The sequence below is a fragment of the Lynx rufus genome, unplaced genomic scaffold (genome assembly GCF_022079265.1).
Source record: "Lynx rufus isolate CCGP_SWC_20201006 ecotype Redwood Valley unplaced genomic scaffold, mLynRuf1.p SCAF_10, whole genome shotgun sequence".
Lineage (NCBI taxonomy): Eukaryota > Metazoa > Chordata > Mammalia > Carnivora > Felidae > Lynx > Lynx rufus.
The window spans coordinates 84546146-84563694 of record NW_025814824.1 but is presented as its reverse complement, the minus strand read 5'-3'; the positions used below and the strand labels follow the sequence as shown (position 1 = coordinate 84563694).

Genomic DNA, 17549 nt, shown 5'->3' with positions numbered 1-17549 from the left:
GGGAGAGCGTGTGCAAAGGTTCTGCAACAGAAGTGTGCCTGATGTATTCAAAGAATAGCAAGGAAGGATGCTTACTGACTACAGTAGAGGGGAAAGGGGGAAGAGTGGGCTCAGAGAAGTAGTGAGAGAGCAGATCATGGAGGATCTTGTACAGAACTTAATTTTTACTCTGGGTACAGTGATGCAATCTGAGTAGACTAGAATGGTATAATGAACCCCTGTACACCCTTCACCCAGCTTCAACATATGGCCAGTCTTGCTTCTTTTATACATTTACCTCCCCTCCTCTCTCAGATTATTTTTATTTATTTTTTGAGAGAGAGTGCGCGCAAGCGGGAGTGCAGAAGAGGGGGAGAGAGAATCTTAAGCAGGCTCCACGCTTACTTAGCACAGCATACATGTGGATCCCATGACCCTGTGATCATGATCTGAGCTGAAATCAAGAGTCAGACACTCAACTGACTCAGCCACCTAGGCGTCCCCAGATTATTTTCAAGCAATTTCCGACTATCATAATTTCATACCTAAATACTTGTGTATTTTTTTTTAACGTTTTATTTATTTTTGAGACAGAGACAGAGCATGAACGGGGGAGGGGCAGAGAGAGAGGGAGACACAGAATCGGAAGCAGGCTCCAGGCTCTGAGCCATCAGCCCAGAGCCCGACGCGGGGCTCGAACTCACGGACCGCGAGATCGTGACCTGAGCTGAAGTCGGCCGCTTAACCGACTGAGCCACCCAGGCGCCCCAATACTTGTGTATTTTTTAACACATAAGAAAATGTAGTTTTCTGGTATTGTAATACCACTACTCTCCAAAAAATTAGCAGGAATTCTTTAATATTAACAAACATTTCCCTCACTGTCTCAAATTTTTCTTTTCTTTTGCCAGTTTGTTCGTGTAGGTCTAGATATGAGGTCCATACATTTGGTTGATATGTTTGATTTCCTTTTTAATCTGTAGATTCTTCTTTACTTTTTTTCATTGTAATTTATTTAAGAAACTGGGTCACGTGTCCTGTAGAATTTCCTACATTCTAGATTTTGCTAATTGTATCTCTTTGGTCTCATTTAATAGGTTCCTCGGCTCTCTTTTTCCTATAAACAGGTAGTTAGATCTAGAAACTTGCTCAGATTGAAGTTTGATTTCTGTTAAGGGTATTTTGTACATGCTGATCTGTACTTCATATTGCATCATATCAGGTTATATAGAAGGTCTTCTTGTCTATTTTGTGATGTTCAGGTTGATGCTAGAGTTAGGTGTCATTCATCCATTATTAATTATTATTATTAGGTGTCATTCATCCATCCCAACAGCTTTTTCTTCTAATGGTTTTAGTGGTCATTGGTGGGCATTACCTAGATTAATTATTTCATTAGTAGTTGCAAAATAGTGATTTCTAATTTTATTGGTCTTCATATAAAGAACATTTTTTCCTGATCTATTATTTCGTTATTCTCAGATATAATCCCTACCAGAAGACAGGATAAATGCTTGATTCTTAAATATTTCCTTCTCCATATCTGGAATTAGCCATTTGTTTAGAGTCTTGATTATTTTTTTTTTTTTAATTTTTTTTTTTTCAACGTTTATTTATTTTTGGGACAGAGAGAGACAGAGCATGAACGGGGGAGGGGCAGAGAGAGAGGGAGACACAGAATCGGAAACAGGCTCCAGGCTCTGAGCCATCAGCCCAGAGCCCGACGCGGGGCTCGAACTCATGGACCGTGAGATCGTGACCTGGCTGAAGTCGGACGCTTAACCGACTGCGCCACCCAGGCGCCCCTAGAGTCTTGATTATTTTTTAGGGATAAATGGCATTGAGAGACCAGAACTTGAACTCTAGAGGTGCTCACTGAATTTTATTTTTTTCCTTGTAGGCATTTCAGGGGATAGAGCTCAGAAAAAAATAAATTTTTTAAGAGGAAGTATATTGTGAGTTAATGTTGATAATTTCTGTATAAATTTAGGATTATAGAGTATTTACTTAACTTTTTTGATTTTATGTTTATGTATCTGTTTCTTATGCTGAAAGTTCTGGTTCCAGAATAGAGATATCATCGTCCTTACTAACACTATGATTACTAAAAACAGTTGAAGATAGATAATTTTTTCTTTTTTTGCCCTTTTGATATGTTCTATTAGGGAATGTACAAATTGCTGTGTGATAAAGTTACTTAAAATAACTCCTGTCTTTGTAGTTAAAATGCCAACTCAATATTACACTTGGGTTCATTTGCCTTTGCTTTTATTTTTAGAAATTGCACTTCTAATTTTTTTAAAGAAATATATAAAATGTACATGGTTTCAAAGTTGAGTACATAAAACAAGGTAAAATCAGGGAAATTTAGCTTCAGTTCTTGTCTCTTCTATTCATAGTCATTTTTAAAAAGGTTTTGGTTTTTCTGTTCGCTTAAATCTATGTGTAAGCATATTTATATTCATATACCCCTCTTTTTAGGTTATAAATAGCATTTTGTACACACCATTTTATGCAATACTTTTTTCACTTAGCAACACATCTTGGGAATTACTCTGGTGAATATATAGAGATAGGCTTCATTCCATTTTACAGCTTCATAATAAGCCATGATATGGAGGTGCCATAGTTTAGCCAATTGGTTTCCTTTTGAAGGAAGTTTGAGTGTTTTCAGGTTTTTGGTGTTGAAAATGACACTGCAGTGAGTAGCCTAATGCATTGTGTTGTGTTGTGTTTATTTTTCCCAGTGTATCTAAGAATCCTGGAAGTGGTATGGTTGGGTCATAGGGTAAATATGTGATCTCCCTTGATATTGCCACATTCCCTTCCGTAGGTGTTTTGCTAGTTTGCATTCCTCTAATAAGGTACAGAATGTTATTTCCTCACAGCTGTAAACTTTTAGATTTTTGCCAATTTGATAGATGTATATCTCGGCATATTATTATTATTAACGTGGTTGAGCATCTTTCCATTTGTTAAGAACCATTTGAATATCCTTTTCTGTGGACATTTCATATTTCTTATCCATTTTTCTGTGGAATTGTTGGTCACTGTCTTCTCTACTTTTAGAATCTTTATATATTAAGAATATTAACCTTTATTTTTTTCTAGTTTGTCATTTTTCTTTTTACTTTGCTAATTTTTTACCATACAAAAATGTTTTTATTTTGTGTGGTCATATTGTTTTCTTCTTACTGTGACGTTTATAATTTACATCTTAAAAGACTCCTGTTGGCTGCTGTGTTGGGAAGAGACTGGCAGGAGTGGGCCTGGGGGAGGCAAGGGCAGAAACAAGATCAGTTTGAAGGTAGTGGTAATAATCCAGCGTTGGTAACTTTGGAGATGGTTCTGGATATATTCTGAAATTTCTGTTGATGGATAGGATGTTAGATATGAGAGAAAGAAAAGAGTGGAGATGTTTTTGGCCTAACATGATTGAGTTGCCATTAACTGAGAAGGAGAAGCCTGTGGGAGGGGCAGATTTGGGGCAAGATCAAGAGTTCCGTTATGGACATATAAAGTTTGAAACACCTATTGAATATCCAAGTGGAGGAGGTGCCATATAGGAAGCTGAATATGTGAGTCCGTAATTTCAGGGAATGTTTAGGTCTAGGAATAATCATTTGGGAGTTATCAGCATGTAGATGATATTTATTTAGGCTTTCCCTTTTTATTTATTTATTGAGGTATGCTTCTATATACTGAAATGTACAGATACTAAGTATACAGTTCAGTGACTTGTGACAAGCATATAGACCTGTGTAACTAGCATCCCAATCAAGTATAGAGCATTTGTGTACCCCAGAAAGTTCTCTCGTGCCTCTTTCTAGTTGGGGTACTCCCCATAGGCAGCTATTGCTCTGATTTGTATTACCACAATTTAGCTTCTCTTCTTGTTGATTATATTTAAAACAGAAGGCTGGCTGAGATCACCAAGGGTATGAATGTAAGTACAGAAAAGAAAAGATCCAAATAGTATGACTTGGGGAATGCCAAAGATTTGAGGGGAATATGAGGAATTGGCAAGGAAACTAGGAAAGAGTAACCTGGAAGATAGGATGAGAACCAGATCAAATGGAGCCCTGGAAACCAAGTGAAAAAACTGGTTCAAAAAGGAGTGAGTGATGAACTGTTTCAAATGCTGTCACGCAGTCTTAAAAGATGAGGATTCAAAATGGACCAGTAGATTTAGCAATAAGGGGTCATTGGTGACCTCGCAAACTGCTTTTGAGGAGTGTGGGGAACCCAAGTGCTTGATTGCAGTGGGTTTGAGGGAAAGCGAGGGGAGGAACCAGACAGCAAGAACACAGCATTTTGAGGAGCAGAAAAGTGGCATAGTAACTGGGAGTACAGGATCAAAGAAGGATTTTTTTTTTTTTAAACGAGCAGTATTTCAGTATCTTTGTGTGCTGATGCAGTCGACCCAGTCAGTAGGAGGAAAAACCAAAAATCAGAGAAAATTGCTTGAGTGATGCCCTTGAGTCAGCAAGAAGTTAGCCCCTGAGTGCGCAAAGGAGGAGCTGGCCTGAGGTATGGGCCTAGGCAGTTCACCCGCTGTAATAGGAGGGGAAGGTAGGCAGAAGTTCTCTTTTGGTTGTTTCTCTGTCTCCATGACGAAGGATGGATGGACAGAAGGATGGATGGGAGGGAGATGGAAAATATCAGAAGTTGAGGAGAGAATTCTAAGTGTGAATTAGAATTAGTCTGAGAATGGAAAAGTTAATCTATCATCACTTCACACCCTTACTGATAATAGTTATGTAACTTTGATAAGTTACTTACGTTTCCTAAACTCAGTTTGTTGATGGAGCTAGTTGTAACCCAGCTCTTAAGGCTGTCAAGAGGACAAGTTGAGAAAACACCTAGCATTGTTCCTGGCCCATAGTAGGTATTTAATAAAGGGTTATTCCTTTCCAAAGTGTAGCATAAAATTATTAATAGATTACGTGCAGAATAATACTTGTAATATTTAAAATATCACTTTAATAGTCTAAAACTTTTTCAAATATGCAGTTAATATCTGTTGATTATTTGAACGTATATATTCAGATTCTGAAATTAAATATGTGCCACATTTTAAAAAAGAATTAGATCCTTTTCTTCTGGTTTGCCACTTAAATTTATAGGACCTTATTTGATAAATTTGTTCTACTGGTTTGTTGAAAAGATGGTCTTAGTAACATGTTTTAGAAGTTCTAAGTCACTATTTCAGAGTTCTGTTTGATCTAAGTTCAGTTTGGCTATGTTCAAGAATGGAATGGGGTTGAACCTATTCATGGCAGTTTTTTTGTTTTTTGTTTTTGGAGGGGGGAGAGAGAGAATCTTAAGCAAGCATGGAACCTGACATGGGACTAGATCTCATGACTGTGAAGTCATGACCTGAGCCAAAATCAAGAGTCAGATGCTTAGAGTGCCTGGATGGCTCAGTCCGTTAAGCATCCAACTTTGGTTCAGGTCATGATCTTGTGGTTCATGAGTTTGAGACCCGCATGAAGCTGTCTCCTGTCAGCACAGAGCCCGCTTCAGATCCTGTCTCCCTCTCTTTCTTTCTCTCTCTCAAAGATAAATAAACATTTTTTTTAAATAAAAAAAAATGTGAATCAGACACTTAACCAATTGAGCCTCCCAGAGCGGCCCTCATTGCAGATTTTAAGATCTAAGATCGATTTATTTTTAAATTTAGGTATGGAAATTTTCTAATACTCACAGAAATGGAGAGTATAATAGATCTCCATGTACTTATATATCTACCACCTTAAATGATATTCAGGATAATATGGACACTTAAATGATCTATGAGAATATATGGAATTAACTTGTCTTGATTCACTAACGAGTAAGAACTAAAGATTCTGATTTAATAATAATTTAATCTGAATTCCTTCAATCATTATTTTATTCACTGATTCATGCAATAAAATTTATTGAGGGTCAACTTTGTTCATTAGTCTAATGGCTAAGAGCCTTGCCTGAGTGCAAGTCTTAGCTCTGCTATTTCTTAGCTGTGTTGGCCTAAGGCTAATCAAAGTATTCTAGGCTTCAGTTTCCACACTGACAAAATTAAGATAATGCCAGTATCCACTTCATAGGCTTGTTAGGAGGAGTAATTGAGGTACATTGGCTTGCTCAATAAACGTTAGCTGCTATTATTATAAAAATTCTTTTTCCTGGGGCACCTGGGTGGCTCAGTTGGTTGGGCGTCGACTTCAGCTCAGGTCATGATCTCACAGTTGGTGGGTTCGAGCCCTGCATCGGGCTCTGTGCTGACAGCTCGGAGCCTGGAGCCTGCTTCAAATTCTGTGTCTTCTCCTCTCTCTGCCCCTCTCATGCTCATGTTCTGTCTTGCTCTGTCTCTCAATAATAAATAAACGTTAAAAAAAATTTTTTTTTTAATTCTTTTTCCTTTTCCTCCTCCTCATCTTTGTCTTCTAGATTTTGTGCTAGGTGTCACTGCAGAATATGAGAGGATTAAGATGTAGACCTTCACCCTAAAGAACTGGAATTCCAAAATCCCACAGTATTAGAACCAGGAGAGATTTTCAAGCTTATCCAGTTCAGTGAGCCCAGAAAGCGTTAGTGAACTGTCTATCACATATCTCTTAGTGGCAAAGCCAGGCCAAAGCTCAGGTCCTTTAGCTGTGAATGCTCTTCTTACAGAATGGCTGCTCTGTTGGTTTGACTCTGCCCCACTCCTTAAACCCTAGTCCTTCTAAATTGACAGTCCTGACCTGATCGTATTTCAGGGCTCTGCCTTTTCAGGGTGCAAGCATCGAAGTATATGTGAGGCTTTTTGCACACATCAGACCTGAATATGCCCCGGACACTCCCTCCTTAGGATTCCAAGGAAGACTTGCTAGGGAAGGTAGACAGGCTGTCTCTCTGTGTGTAATCACAAAGATGTTTTTATCTTCCTCTTGTATCACAGCCCAGGAGTTAAAGTCACTATTTGAAAAAAAGTCCCTCAAAGAGAAACCTCCAAGTTCTGGAAAGCAGTCAATATTATCTGTACGACTGGAGCAGTGCCCTCTACAGCTGAATAACCCCTTTAATGAGTATTCCAAATTTGATGGCAAGGTAAGTAAAAGTAAAACTTTGTCCCCTTAAATAAAACCTCAATTGAGTGGAATTGTTTTGTTGGTATTATTATTAAATTTCGGTTTTCAAAAATGTCCCTCACATTTTCTAAGACTGAAGATGTGAAAAAGTCTGCATTTGGGCTTGATATTGTTTCCACAGCAATATGTTTGATGAGGGATTAAAACAAAAGTAGTCTTGAGATATTTGTATGCGTGTTTTTTCCCGTTTTATCTTCCAAGAGTATACTTGAGGATTTGGGTTAGTTGGGTTGTGATTCGTCAAAGCCTGATTGTGCTGGGAACGCTTTGAAAGTGGTTCTGGGAGGCAGTTTGCATTGTTTTGGTCTGACTCTTCATTATAACTGCAGAAATTGTTGAGCTTCGAGCTTCATTTCAGAATTCTAGGCCATTGTTTGCATGACTGTATTTCATTGTAGGGAATCTTGTTTGACACTCACTGCAGGGTGAGTTTTTTCTGTTTATTCTAACAATTTGTAGTTGTAAAATTAAAGCATGTCTGTTTTCCTTTTAGAAAAATGGCCACTGTTGTAGGCGGAGCATAGTTCCATGTGCAGCACCCCCCCCACCCCCCCGGCCCCCCACATTCCCTGCCATTCTGTGTTTCTGTGCTAAGCTGAGCTGGGCTTCTTTCAGGCGACAGTAGCAGTTGATTTTTATATTTATTGCCATTATATTTGCTGTCTGGTAGTGGTGGGGGGTGCTGAGTATGACTTGTTGGGGGTTGTGTACAATTTGTCTTATTTTAACACCATTGCAATTAATAAACATACAGCTCTGTGCTTATGTTTGCATTTTTCATATTCAATTTCTGGTTAGGTGCTGTTGTGGTCAGTTGTCATCTTTGAGCAAGATGTTTTCTCTTCAAAACACTTCCTCAGCCAGTCCAGCATGTTTCCATAGTTTTAAGTAAGCATATATGGCCATGGGCAAGTGAGATTATTGATGTTGGTGGGAAAGGAGAGCAAGAACTAGAAATAAAATGCGTAAGTTACATAAAGATACTAATATGCTCAGGAGTTGCCTCCAAAAAACCTCTGCAAGTACCTTGAGTAAATTAGAGATTGTATTGATGTAAAGCTTCTCTTTAGCCTGCCCCTGCCACCGCTCCTGTTTCTTCCTGTGGAATGTAGCAAAGAGGAGGATGGATCCCTCTAGGGGACAGGAATGTCAGCCTCTGGAAAACAGAGAATTGGACTGTAGGAGATTTTTTTTTTTTAAACAACCATTGATTCATTTAGATATGTGAGAAGTTATTGTTGGATTTAGGTTATAGGGCTGGAATTTATTTGCTTCCATTGCCTGATCCCATCTCATTGTTTGAGGGCATAATTGCCGGAATAATTACTATGTAATAATGCTTTGATGCCAACAAAATAGCATAGATCTCTTAAAATATTATGTCCTAGAACTCTCATTATACATTAGATTTTATTATAAATTACTTAGCTTTGGATTTGACAGAAAGTTGTGAAGTGTTCTTGGTATATATCTAACTTTTAAAGTGCCAGGAGAAATTTTTTAAAAATTGTGAAGAAGCCATTTCCTCAGTCACAAAGGAATTACTTTTGCTAGATGTGTTTACATTTAAGACTCTGGATGCTTTTGTCATATCAGATCTATTTGTAATCAGCAAAGGATGTGTACATGGGGCAGTCACCATTACACTTTGATTAAGAAAGATTTATATATCGATAAGTCTATCTTATGATGCTATGCTATTTTATTGTTATCCTACATATTACAATTGCTAAAATACAATTAAACCCTTGTTCTCATCTATTATTTAATATTGATGCATTTGGCAGATACGTAATGAAAGTGGCTAATATTTGAAGGATATTGTACTGTACATATTAAATTAGTCTTTCTTTATCTTTGTGAAATGCATCAATATGATATTCAATGACATCTCAATGATTAATAGAGAATTATACTTGAGTCAAGCCTTTTTGTAACCTAGAAATTAAAATGACTATTCAAATAACACCTCAAAATGATCAAATTAGCATTTTGTGATTGCATAATAATGGGATTGTAGTAGTTATAACAGCACCATGGCTGCCTCTAGAGTTAAGATCATGTCAACCCCTTGATAATAAAGCCTTTTCTGTGAGAGTCGACTTTAATAATTTCCAGATTGATTCTTCCCATAAATCATTTGACGTTCAGCACTAAATTTTTGTTACTGTTGTAACTTAAAATTATTTTATTTTTATTCAGCTCATATTTAACAAGTGAAATGAGTGTCCTGTTTTAATGATTCACCATCTTGTCATTGAACTCCATGCTTTTTGCCTCAAATATAAGGATTTTTCATGTACTTTGGTAGTCCCTTATTTTTTTCCCCCACAAAGGTTTGTTAAAGCCACTAAAATATGTACAGTTTTTTCACGTACAAATATTCACAATGCTTTTCTTGGGAATAACGCTTGCCTTATTTACATAATTAACTGAGTTGCTTAGGTCTCTTGGGCAAATGGTACATAATTGGGGAGAGAAGGGGACAGGGAAGAGTTTGGGGTCTAATTAAATATGCTAAAAAACTACTTAATTATGTATTTCCTCAAGAGACTAACTGCTGTGAAATCCTCCTTAAGATTAAACTAGCGTCAGATTTGAAAAAGATTTTGTTTTTGGTATGACTTTACAATTACATTGCGGTTAAGCTGGCATGTCTAGTGTCTTTAACGGTTTGTGCGAACTGGATTGTTGTTGGTTTTAGTGATTCTGAGGGTAAGCATCTCTTAGCTTTTGTGCTAAATTGATGTGAATACCTTCAAATAATTTTTGGTTCTTGTAGCAGTTTAATAATTTCATTTCTAAAAATTGTGGTTGATAATAATTTCTTGGAGACATCCAGTTGAGAGGGAAAGGCTGTGCTTAGGCATGTGCTTTGTTGTAATTTTGACAATTTTTTGGATCAGGTTAATTATGTTTATATTGTCTCTTTGGTAAATTGCTATCTGTGGCCTGTTTTAGATTCACTGATTATTGATCAATTTGATCATTATGATCAATTATTGATCAATTATTGATCAATTATACTGATCGTTTGTAAAAAGCCCAAGATAGATTGTAAGTGGTTTGAGGGAATGCTTAGTCAGACCAGGCAAAACCAGGCTCAGCCATCTGCCTGAATTTTTTGGGCTTGTTGAAAACAAGACTTCGGGTAGCCTAATTAACAACACAAAATCTCTGTTCTGGACATTGAGACAGTCAGAAAACTTCTTGTCCCAGTGCTGATTTCACTGTATGTGGGATATGTTGGGTGTGGCAAGGAGTTGTTTTGAGGTGATGAAGGAGTGAGCTCTACTGATAACACAGTAAGCACTCAGCACTGATTTAAGTATCCCTAAATATGTGGATTTCTGCCCTGTGTTTCTGTCTGTTTCAAATGAGGCCGTGTTTTTGCAGGTATCTAACCCTTTACGTTCCATGCCATGTCGCTTACTTGAGAAACTTTTGCTAGTATGTCATCACTATTTTGATTAAACTGAGTTTGCAAATATTATCCTCATTAGACCATTAGAATTTAAGGTACTCATTTCCTGTCATTATAGTTACTATTAAGAAATGGTGCCGATTATTAGTTGTGACCTCTTGCTCAGGTTTTCCATCTCTCCAAACCTCAGTTTCTTTACTGATAAAAGAAATGAGAGTTCCTTCCTCACAAGGCTGATGAGAGTTCCTTCCTCACAATGACCATCACATAAGATAATACTAGGATAGAGCACCGAGCACAAGAGAAGCAGTGTAATTTACTTAGTAAGTAGACCTATTTTGTAGTAAGACCTAAGTTGAATCCTGACTCCACCACTTATGATGCGACCTCAGGCTAGTTTCTTAACCTCATGAAGCTCCAGTCCTCCTCTGTGGGTTGAGATGATGATAATGTGTCTTCCTTATGAGGATCAATTGAGATAAGGTCTGTTTACCAAGACATGTAGCACATAACAGAAGGACTCAACAAATACCCCACTTTTGCTCCTTTCTCTGTGTAAAGGATGAGGGCCAGTGATGCTGTCTTTTCTGTGTACTTCATTAGATTATTGACAGGATTCAGAGGAAATGTGTTCTTAAAACCAGGAGTTTAGAAATAGCATCGTTAAACAAGATGTGCAGCAGACTGGGTGAAGGTGGGCTGTGTGAAGTCCAGGGAGTCCAGTGAAGTTTTGAGGTTTTGGCCTTTAACTTTAAATAGAAAGATTAAGACAAGTAATTACTTCCTTTTTTTGTGGGGGAGAGTATCGACTTTTTTTTTAAAGCATGATAGGAGGTAGTTCTAGATTAGTAATTGCTTGGCAGTTTACTAAAATGTTAAATGTTTATTTGCCTTAGCTAAATTCTACTTTAACTATAAGGAGAACGTTTGCCTTAACAAGTGCTTGAAAAAGCAGAACCAGTTCTTGTTCATTTAGACAACTGTGACTTTGATTGTGTTAACTTATTAGAAAGTAACCATTTCTCTGTTAGAAACTGTTTTAACTGAAGCTGCAGAGAGCATGGGGGAAGGGATAATTCATGAGTGCTAATTGCTTGGCTGTTAATTTTCATAAGTGTTGATAGAAGCAGTTCCTTAAATTAAACTTTGTTTAAAATGTATCAGGGGAAATATTCCACAATGTCGAGCCTGAAGTGAAAATTAATATGAATGCTGTGGCAATTAACACATACTGGTTAATAGCTTTTAGCAGCATTTTGGGATGATAGTCCTTAAATACATTTTTGCATGCTGCTCTTGTTTCAGCATTGTTCCAGTCTATGTCTGGATAATTATGAACAAATGTTTTCTACAGTCATTGGCATTAAATAGCTCTCTTCAAAGAAAGTCACTTAAAACTTTTCAGAAAAGCATGAAGTCGCTGAGAAATGTGGCAAACTCAGAAAAGGTCAGCGAATTGAAATTATGTTTAAAAAAATTGCCTTTAGAGGAACATCTGAACTTGGAATATTTGCTATTATAATGGAAATGGTCCCCTCTAATATGTGGAGTTACTTTATTAGTTCAGGGTCTCTTTCCAAAAAATTATAATCTGGACTTTATTGCCAGTTATGTTTCTAGACAGCAGTTTTTGTTTACTGCTGCCTGAGCTGAGGTGTGGCCTTGAGCCTAAGAGCCTTCTGGCTTTGAGTTTCTTTCTTTTCCACCCCTCAAGTTGACCAGCCCCCACCCTTTCAGTGAAAGTGCTCCTGGGGTTCACTTGTTTGCACCCATTGAGAGACAAATTTAAGATGGCAGGGTGTTTTGAGTTAGGGGCTACTTAGCTCTTCCATTGATTGGCTTCATCTTACATACCTTTTTAGTAAAGGAGACTAAGTCCCAACATCATTTTCGTGGTTATTCTTTTGGCCTCTTATCTCTGTGACTGCATTCTGTTAGTCTTCTTTTTCATAGACCAGTTTTTATTAGTCTGTTCTATTTCTAAAGGAAGATAGTAGCTGTTCACTACCTCTTTATACTACCTCTTTCTACTAATAGAAGAACCAAATTCATTAATTTAAAAACATCTCTTAGTAAGATTATTTTCCCCTTACCATTGTATTAATGCACTTCTCTTCCTTTTGCTTGACATTATACAGGAAATCCCAAGGAGAGATGTTGGGATATCTGTCTGGGTGGCATTCAAAACGAATTAAATAGGAATCTTACAATGAAAGACTGTGTTTTCATCATTCCACTGTGAAGTTAAATTTTGGAGACTGAATTCTTAAAACTAGTTGATTCCATTCTGAGCTTTCTGTCTCGGCCCTGTTTCTTCCAGTCTGTAGTGGCTTCCTCTGGTTGTGGAACAATCTTCCAGAAATTCCTGTTAGAGGTAGGATTGACCATTGGCTTTAGAGGGTTTTCAAAGGAAAGTAGAATTTTGCAGGCCTGGATTAGAAATCTGACTTTGCCATTTACTTGCTGTATGATATTAGGCAAGTCATTTTGCCTCTTTGAGCCTGTTTTCATATGTATAAATGAAGTTAATGATGTCTTTAAATGTTGTCACAAGGATTTAATGAAAATGGGAAATGCATAAATAGCAAAGTGCCTGGTACACGGACAGTGCTGAGAGACTTACTAGTTTCCTTTATTTTCCCACATTGCCATTCATTTGCTCCGTGTTTAGTGAGGTCCTACTATGTACCAGACACTGTGAAGTAAAATCTGGATACATGGTGAGCAAAACGCACCTGGTTTCTGACCTTGGAACTTAATCTCTTGGCAGGAAGATAATCACCTGACTGAATGCAAAATTGCCATCATCGTATACCCACAGCTAATAATTACTAAGTTCCAAGAAAGGTAGTTGGGGCCTTCAGAGCATTATCATAAGGGCATCTGACCTAGTCTAAGGTCTCAGGGATGGCATCCCTGTGAAGGTGACTTTTGATCTGAGAGTTGAAGGATGAGTAAGAGCTAACTTGGTGAAGGGGGAGGATAAAGGACAAATAGAGGATCTGAGGCAAGGGGATAGCTTCGCAGTTTTGAGGAACTGAAAGAAGGCTGTGTGACTGGGGACTCAGGGTGAGGCAGAGTATGGTACAAGGTAAAGCTGCAGGGGCCAGACCATGTATGGCTGGTGGCCGTGTCCTCTTTAACCTAAGAATATTGGAAAGCCTTTGACAAATTTAAATGAGGAGATAAGGTAATCAGATTTATGTTTTGAAAAGATCACTGGGCTGTGCTGAAGGGAGTACAACCTGAGAAGGGGTTTTGAGGCCAGAGAGACAATCAAGAAACTTTTTGCAGTGGTCCAGTTAGGAGAGATGGTAACTTGGGTTTGCTTATTGGTGATGTAGAAGGAGTGTTTGAATTCCAGAGATGTTAGTAAGTAAAAGTGCTAAGACTTGATGATGGATTACATGTCAGGGAATAGGGGAGAAAAGGGTTTCAAGGGCGATACCTTGATCCAATGGAACTGAATGGAAGATGATTCCATCCCTGAATTAGGATGCACCGAAAGAGGGCTGAGGATGAAGCAGATGTTACGTTTGTGAGCTGGTTTGGGCCTGGTGACTGCAGATCACAGCTTATTACCACATCCTTGAAGTTACTACACGTTCTTTTTGTGGGGGAGGGGTGTGCAGCATACCCTGCTTGTTTGGTTTGTATTTGGGTCATCTGAGGCAGGGGTCTCTGAGATGAGAGTGGGCTGGGAGCCAGAAGCCTTTTCTTTGTTCCCACTTCACAGCCAGCTTTGGAACTCTGGCTGAAGAATTGCCCTGGAGATTGGTCACCTCTTCTCTGAGATGGGCTGTGTACTCTCAGATGCCCAACCCAGCTCACCAGGCTGTTAAGAGGAGAAAATAAATGAGAGAGTAATTTTAGATGAGGCAGATGTCAGGTGTCATTTAAGAAAGTATATTGATTGTAATTCTTGGAGGTTAGAGGGCTGAAAGTAAAACACAGACATATTTATGTTGTAACAAGATTACTGGTGTAGCACTATCTTCTTCCTAGCTAAAGAAATACCAGATTAGCAGATGAAATCTGGTTGGACTGTATATCAAGCACTGAGGGTCCCAAGGAAGAAAGCCTAGGAGATAATCCTTGTTGGTTGTGGGGAGGCTAGGCGTGGTGGGGTTTTACACTGAGCCTCCGCATCTAGGGCACCCTACTCTGTAATTTGCAGTGGAGCGATTTCCTTGTCCCTCAAAGTACTAGGCCCTGATGTTACTGTCTTGAAGAGAACTAGGTAAGAGAAATCAAATGACAGCTTAGGGTCACTCAGCCGGGCATAGAATCTAAGTGTTCTTATTCTCAGAGATTTTTATTTTCATTCTTGCTGGCATTCATATCACAAAATGGAAACTTGATTTCCGGGACTAGAAAACAACATGGTAGAAAGAACACAGGTGTGGAATCAGAAAATGTCAGTTTTTCAGTTCGTGAGTTCGAGCTTCACATAGGGTTCTGTGCTGACAGCTCGGAGCCTGGAGCCTGCTTCAGATTCTGTGACTCCCTCTCTCTACTCCTCCCCATCTCGTGCTCTGTTGCTCTCTGACTCTCAAAAATAAATAAACATTAAAAAAGAAATAAAAAAAGAAAAAGAAAATGTGAGCTTTAGCTTTGGTAGTGCCATGGGGTCTGGGACAAGTCACCTCCCATCTCTGAGCCTCAGTTTCTACCTGTTTATTTATTTATTTATTTAAATTTTTTTAATGTTTATTTATTTTGAGAGAGAGGGCAGAGAGAGAGGGAGAGAGGGTATTCCAAGCAGGTTCTGCGCTGTCAGCGCGGGGCCCGACGTGAGGCTCGGTGTCACAAACTGAGATCCCTGAGCTGAAATCAAGAGTCAGACACTCAACTGAGCCACCCAGGTGCCCCAAGCTTCTGCTTATTTAGAATGAGGAACTTAACTTGGATGATCTTTTGGATTCCTCTTGGTTTTAAGGTTCCATTGTTTTGCGATTGGGGAGGTGATTGACATCAGTGACATGTAGGTTACAGATGGGAAAACATGAACTCTTGAAATTTTGATCTTCCACATGTATGTTGGTACTTTCCTCTTTTAATTGATCATAGCAAAGCTGTGATGCCAGGAGTGTTATCTCCGTTTTACCAGTGAGGACCCTGAAGCTCAGAAAGAGAAAGTGATTTGCTCAAGAATGCCCCACTAGTATGCGGCAGAGCTGATGTTCAACTCCCTTTTCCTTGTTCTAGTACCACAGTTGTCTTTCCTACACTCTTTTGTAGCGATGGTTATGGAGGGCACAAAAAACACTGCTAATAATTGAAAAAATTTTAAATTTAAAAACAAAAGAATTTTTCCTCTATGCATGCACTTGATATCGTACAGACTGGTTCAGACCTTATTGTCATTGTGCCTGTTGGGTAAGTTACTGCATCTTGTAAGCCTCAATTTTCTTACATGTAAAAAAAGAAATGCAATACTAGGGCTAGGGAAGGGGGCAATGCTTTATACATAGAAGGTAGTATATGTCCCACAAGTGCTTTTTTATTTCCCCTGATCTTCCTGCTGTGCAGAGTGGATTCATTTGTCTATCCAGCCAAGAAATTATTTACTAAGCATCTATACTGGTTCATTTCAAATGTTTATTACATACTGGCTCTGTGCTAGGCACTGATAAATAAGACAAGACTAACTGCCCTGGAGGAATTTGAAGGTAAGAGTGGCCATATGGCCAACCAGTGGAGGAACCATACTTCACAGTCAGTGTTATGCCCGTGCTGGGGACCGTGACAGTGGTCCATGACATCAAGTGCATCTGATTAAGCAGATGAAGAGACCCATGAAGAAGTAACTGTAGAGTAAATGTGATTGGTAGTGGAGTAGAGACCGTGGGAGTGTGGAGGCGGCAATGATGTTCATCCAGTTTGTCATCATAGGTGGGTTTGTCTGAATTGTGATTGTATTAATTCCTAGAGAGCAGAGACTTAACTTTGGTCACTCTTATTATGGAGCTCAGCGTGGCACTCTAAACACATAAATGTGGAAGTTTTTTTAGATGGCAGTGATGAATTTCAAATGTCATTACTCTTTGAAGCTTGCAACTACATGGCAGTATCATAAGAGCTGTGTTTTATTAATATCTCCACTCCTTTCTGTTAAATTGAAGTTTTAACACCTAGACAAAGATACATGTAAGAAAGTAAGTTTAGGAAATTTGCAAAAGATGCTACTATGCAACCAAAGATTAAATTGATTTGTTATATGTGCATTTAGCTACAATTCATTTTAATTGTCTGTATGAAGTTAAAAAGTATTAGTGTCAGATAAAGATTCATCACCAGAGCGTGATTTAGGGCTGGTGCTGGAGAACGCAGGCATGTGTTCCGGCAGATGTTTGTATAAGGCGCTGTCTTTCCTGACAGCAGTTAAAAAGTATGGTTATAGTAATCAAATTGTGGTGCAGCGACTCAGAGGCTAGGGCCAGATTGAATTAAAATAGATATAAGATTTATGAATAGCAATAGCTGTGATAAAATTTCACTGCCTTCTTCAACAGGAAGGCCTTTTTCCACAGTGGAAAGAAGAAAATATAATAACCACTTGTCTAAAACTGGGGTTTTGCTGACTTTCATTTTCCCTTCCTAATTATGACATCAAAACAATAACTTGCTGGGGGTTTTTTCAGCTCTGGTAACCTCTATCTTATTAAGTGCATAGCATTCAAATAAGGAATTATTATGATATTGTTTTAGTTCAGAAACAAAATTCATGTAAATCTAGCCTAAAGGATTTAAACTCCTTTTTACGTAAAGTTTTTGTCATTATCACCATAACTATGTTTTATTGAGTTCCTATTTTATATCGCGTCCTGTAGTGGACCCTTGTCAGCCCTCACAACACTGCCGTGAAGGGACATTATTATTACTGTTGTACGGGTAAGGAAACCAAAGCTTTACAGAAAGAGTAAGTGCTGCTTAGGATTTGAATCCAAATGTGTGAGATTCCACAGCCTCTTTCTTTACTGCCTTGTATTAGTTTTTAATTTGTTTTACCTGCAAAAATTTATGATGCT

The 17549-nt window shown here is 38.3% G+C and overlaps 1 protein-coding gene across 6 annotated transcripts in view; it reads left to right on the top strand.

The window, feature by feature from the left end:
* Positions 1-17549, top strand: part of MAPKAP1 (MAPK associated protein 1) — a 244506-nt gene that overhangs the window by 37817 nt on the left and 189140 nt on the right. For all 6 annotated transcript variants that reach the window (XM_047069551.1, XM_047069560.1, XM_047069567.1 and 3 more), the window contains one exon: positions 6905-7053. In XM_047069551.1, the coding sequence (XP_046925507.1) occupies positions 6905-7053 (149 nt within the window). The remainder of the gene's footprint in view (positions 1-6904; positions 7054-17549) is intronic.